Source organism: Toxotes jaculatrix, chromosome 4 (genome assembly GCF_017976425.1).
Source record: "Toxotes jaculatrix isolate fToxJac2 chromosome 4, fToxJac2.pri, whole genome shotgun sequence".
Lineage (NCBI taxonomy): Eukaryota > Metazoa > Chordata > Actinopteri > Toxotidae > Toxotes > Toxotes jaculatrix.
In genome coordinates, this window is record NC_054397.1 from 8151069 (window position 1) to 8156608 (window position 5540).

The window sequence follows — 5540 nt, forward strand, 5'->3', positions numbered from 1 at the left end:
TCCGCACATCTAACCAGAACTTCGAACCAAAGCTTTCGCTTCAAAGCCTGTGTGCCCGCATGCACGAACGAAGCATGTTTGAGTGTGTATTTAAATAGAGACGGGCACGTTGGCAGGCGAGCTGTTTTTCTGGCGGGCTGACATCTGGCAAGTCTGCGCTCCAGGGACCCATCCAGCTCTCCATAGACCCCCTGATTAGACTCTAATAGAATATTAGCATTTGCTCTCAGGTAAGGCAACAGTGAGCTGCATAAGCTGGCAGCAAGTCAGTGAAAGAAGCCACGTGTGTCTTTAACATTGATGGCTTGGAGAAAAAGGACTCCTGCCAGGCCTGCTTTATGATGAGGCCTGGAGGAGGACGGTGCCATCAGAAGTTAAAGGCAACAAAAAGCAATTTCTAATTACATTTTACAATTTCGTTTTAGTTATTCATCTCTTACCCAGACAGTAGGAGAACAGATTGGGTGGGGGAGGGGTCGTTGCTGGTGTCTTGCTCATGGGCACTGTGACAGGGCTCATGGCTGTCTCTAAGATCAAACCTGACACCTTTTGGTAACGGCGAAGTCACGTTACCTTTTTAAAAAAACGTCAATGCTCTAAGTCAAATAAGCCTAAAGAATCCACAAAATATCTTTTACTGTGCTCAAGCTGTGCAGCCCACAGCTAAACCGTTTCCCTCCTCATCATCAATAAATAAGTAGATGAATAAATAAAAGAATATTAATATGTCTGGATGAGCCACATTACAGAGTGTAGTCATGTAAAACGTCCGATTAAATGTTAAAGTTTGTTCTTTAATGAAACACATATTGCAGTTCAATAATTAAATAAATTAAAATTACATGGATGTAATAAATTAATAGAATTATTTAACCAGGAACCTAAAGCAACATACATTACAGAAATAAGTTACCTCAGCTAAAACAGCAATACAGCAAAAACCTGTACGGATATATTTATGTGCATCGACTGGTTCCAATGAAATATTTACATTGTACACGTATACTTCCATGAAGCTGATTCTTTTCTCTTCAAGAAAAAACATTACTTAAACAAGGTGATTTTTAACAAGCAACGACTTCATAATGATGCGCGTATATTTATACAAATAAATAGCAGAAAACATACATAAAATAATTTAAAAAGAGAATACTATCTCATATATATCTCGATTGTACCATCTCAAACGTTAGAAATCGTAAATTAAAATTTGTGACTGTATATTTCACAGTCGTTTCCCTTTAAACCAGAACAACACGCTTAACTTGCTGTCAGAATTTGATTTTCTCAAGCAAAACGAGGAGGGGGGAATCCCAATAAATATATAATGAAGTAAACATGACCTCACTCAATAAATAGTTCATAAGATACAGGCCCACGCTGGATTGTAAACTTATTGCAACCGGCAAGAAATCATATTTTTTTAATTGGGAAATTCTGTGAAATCCTAACAAGTGAGTCCCTTTTTCGATATTTCCACATACTGAGGCCTAATAATAAACAACCCTAGCTTAATCCAAACCCCAGGTATCTTGAAAATATATCCCTGACTTAGATCACACATGGTAACAAAATAAGTGGAATTAATTACACATTTAGACACAAAATGAAGTGTGTGACAAGTAAATTATTCATTTACAGAGGGTTATTTGGCAGTAATCTAATATTAGCTTTCAAGACCAAGCAGTGTGTTGTCCTCTTAATCCCCTCATGGACCCTGAATAAATGTCAGACTGCATCGCCATGAACTCCGAGGGAAAAAATGTAGCTTATCCTATAAGCCCAAAATATAAACACCAATAGTCACCAACCAAGTGCTTTGAGTTAAACTAGTCCCGTTGTGTGTAAATAACAATGCTATTTTCATTGGGGTCTAACGCAAACTATAGTCCTCATTTTAAATTAACCATAAATAAAAATTAAAGCATAGAGTCCTGTAAGTCAGACTGCGTTGACATTAAAAAGGTGAAGCATAGTAAGTGTGGAAACAGTGGTCTTACTTGCTCTGTCAAACGATGCTTTACTTGACTCCACATCTCCCTCTCAGCGAGTAAAAGATGTGACTGTCGTTGGGGGTTTTCGAGTTTTTCAGTCACTGTTCAATTTTAGGAATTTTTCGAAGTTCAAAGCACAAAGTCATCGATGATTGAAAAAAAGGTGTGAGATAGGAAATATGATACAAATCGTCTCTAAACAGTTCCAAGTCTTTTTGTGGGTGGTGGTTTAAAGCGATTTTTTTAGACGCATGCAGAGTATTTCATTCGTTTCTGTTTCTGCCGCTGGTTGCAAAACCAGACCCGCACCACGTTCTTTTTGAGGTCCAGCTTTTCTGCGATTGCTGCGATTTTCTCCGAGGAGGGACGCGGCTGAATGGCAAAATAGGCCTCCAGTGATCTCTTCTCTGGTGCGGCTATCGACGTGCGCTTCCTCTTTTTCTCCGCGCCGTTGAACAACTCGGGTTTATTAAGTTTCTCCCTGTGTGATTTCTCGGCTTCTTCTAGCCACGCTTGCAGGATGGGCTTCAAAGCAATCATGTTGTTGTGAGAGAGCGTGAGGGACTCGAATCGGCAAATGGTGCTTTGGCTGAGGGAGCCCACCCCAGGAATCTTCAGGCTGGCTAAAGCTGACCCTACATCCGCCTGGGTAACCCCGAGTTTGATCCGTCTCTGCTTAAACCTTTCTGCGAAGGCTTCCAAGTCCCTTGGATCGGCGTCCACGTCGTTCATGCCCATGTGCGGTGGTAGCCCGTGGGCATGAGCCATGTTGATGGCTGCCTGGTGCATGTGGTTCATGCCCGCCATGTGGGCAGGATGCGCAGGCGTGGAAACCACCGAGCCATCCGGCCCAGCCATGGCTCCCAGTGCCAGTCCCGGGGTGATGTGGTCCAGCAGGTCCCCTTCCAGTGCCTGGTGAGGCTGGTGGTGGTGGTGATGGTGGTGGTGATGGTGGTGGCCAGCCAAGGCGGACGGATGAGAAATAGGCACCGAGGAGGAGGAGGAGGAAGACGAGGTGCAGGGGAGAGTGTTCATGGTGTGGTAGGTTGCGTCCGGCTTGAAGGGACTGTGATGTGGAGGGTGATGGTGGCTCTTGGTCTGCGAGACTATATCCACCGCCGCTAGAGCTTCAGCCCGGGCCAACAAACTCTCATCCAAGCCTCCGAATATATTGCTCTGCAATTGCAAATAGAATGCACACATAACTGTCAGCAGGGAATTCTCCCTCCACTCCTCGGTTTAAAACATTTCCAGAATGTGAAAAAAAGAAATCCTAAAAAAGGGAGCACACAAAACAAGACACATGCAACATCCCAGGTCATAAAAATTAATACGAAAGGCAAAGCCGACTGAATACATAAGTTGAGCAGAGGAAAAAAATATGGAGGTGTTGGGTGATTTGCTGTGCAGACATGAAAAAAACATCAAGCAAAAAAGTGGGCTGTCAAAATGTGCCTTTAAGCAGTGATTATGCAGAATACGTACCGGTGGGGTTGGGAGACAGGCTCGGCGCATCGCCTCCGAGCTGCTGCCGCTGCTGCTGATGATGGTGCTGCTGTGTCGGGAGGAAGAGCAGGAGGATGAAGGTGCATTGGAAGTCAATGTGGATGATGAGGAGGAATGCAACGAGGAGTACTTGGGTTCGGGCAAGCTGGCGTGGGCCATTGCAAAAGGCTGCTTGCTGTTCAGAGACATCATCATCATATTTACTGGCGTCCAAGCCTCAGCAAGTTCCTTTTAATAAGTTAAGACTCCGCCTCCTCGGTCGGGAGTTGAAGCCCAATTGCTTCGCAGGAATCTCAAGTCACTGTCGAATAAAGTGTAGGCTGAAGACGGTCGTCCAACACTGAAGTTATCACATCTATTTATTATTACTAGCGGAGGTGTGGAGGTGTCTCGTCTTTTTGGCAAATGAGATATCGCAGGCACCAACAAGCCATGCAACTGAGCGCAGCCGATACCTTTTCCTTTGTGGACTTGTGGCGCGATTGTTCAAAAACAACCTTTCTCTGTTCTTTTTCTCTCCTCCAACTGTCTCCACTTTGTATCATATGAATATTTTTTTTCTTTTTTGCCTTGGATATTTTTTGGCAGAGCTCCTCATAGACGACGCCAGAACAGAAAAAAAAATTAAAAAAGTTTCTCTCCGTCTCTTAGGATTTCCAAAATACTTCAAGTTTCAAACTGTTGCCGCTTTCGTTGACCTGCTTGGTTTGTTTTTTTTGGTCAAAAGTTTCCGTCTTGAAATGACCGTAAGTGAGAAGTAATGGCGGTGACAGTCTCTGTATTGTACCTCTTCGACTACGTTGAATGCTGCGGGGACCCGAACTGCCTCTGCTCTGAGGCGAAGGGCAGACTGAGTCTCTCTCCGCCTCTCTCTCTCTCTCTCTCTCTCTCTCCCCCCTCACTCTCTCTCTCTCTCTCTCTCTCTCACTCACACATACACACCCTCTCACACTCTTTCTCTCTCTCTGCAGCTCTCCAAGTCTCTCACCCTCTCGCACACACACACACACACACACACACACACACACACACACACACACACACACACACACACACACACACACACACACACACACTCTTTTCAGCTGTACCTGAAAAACCCTTTCATGATTTATTATTCTTCATTTGCCACAGCACCGCCGCCGCCGCTGGGGACTCTGCGCATGGGCAGTCTGCGACAGGGCATTTATTTAAAATGACTCTACTTCTTACCACCAACTCCTCGTTACCAACACCACGTCTTATGAAGTTCTGAGACATTTTTAGAATTCCGTTTTTTTGCGTCTGAAAATATTCTATTGTTGAATGTTGTTTTAAAAAAAAAAGAAAGAAAGAAAGAAAAATCTACTTATGCCAAATAGACAGTTGCGTCCCCGAAGGAGCAGAGAAAGTGAATGAACACCATGGACAGCTCCACTCCACACACTTAGGTCAAAATAGATCATGTTATCGTAACGTCAAAAATATATTACTTTGATTTTATTTTTACACCTAAGGTAAAAAAAAAAATAAAAAATTTGAAAAAAATTAAAAACACTGGAAACTGCTCAGATTGTTATATTTCTATCTAAATTCAAAGTATAGGAAAGGTTTCATTTTATCGCCTGCACTTTTTTCCCTCATTTGTTGCTATAACAATTTTCTTAATGTTAATAAAACGGGTGTAAAATACAGAAAATAAATTTGCAAAGTTTGTTGGAAAATTATAACCTGTGTTGTACTATATTGTATTGTTTTAATGCGTGGAGTTTTTGCTTGCAAAGAGGACACTAGTTACTTAATGAATGACGATAAAAGTGGATTTTTAAAAAAATTAGGCTAGCACTATTTAATTGCAAATCTATATACTTGTCATAGCAGGCTATTATCTTATCTCCCCCCCCTAATTAAACCACATCATCGGTAATGTAATTAAAACATTCAATCACGTTGTAATTAACAAGGGGCACCTCATTTGTTTAATATGGTCACGTCTATAGGAAGAGATAATTGTTATGATGTAACGGAGCTCTCGGAGGTTAGAAAGTACTGAGAACAATG

The 5540-nt window shown here is 42.4% G+C and overlaps 1 protein-coding gene across 3 annotated transcripts; it reads right to left on the reverse strand.

Moving 5' to 3' along the window:
* Positions 1-2237: 2237 nt before the first annotated feature.
* pou4f2 (POU class 4 homeobox 2) lies at positions 2238-3698 on the reverse strand. 3 transcript variants are annotated; one of them, XM_041036481.1, is made up of 3 exons: positions 3622-3698; positions 3476-3528; positions 2238-3199 (listed from the first exon to the last, which is right to left on the reverse strand). In XM_041036481.1, exons 1-3 carry the CDS (start codon positions 3696-3698, stop codon positions 2238-2240), a joined length of 1092 nt encoding a protein of 363 aa, XP_040892415.1. The 3 variants fall into 3 exon arrangements, with proteins under 3 accessions (XP_040892415.1, XP_040892414.1, XP_040892413.1); XM_041036480.1 differs by having other exon boundaries at positions 3476-3531; XM_041036479.1 differs by having other exon boundaries at positions 2238-3170; positions 3480-3698.
* Positions 3699-5540: the final 1842 nt, after the last annotated feature.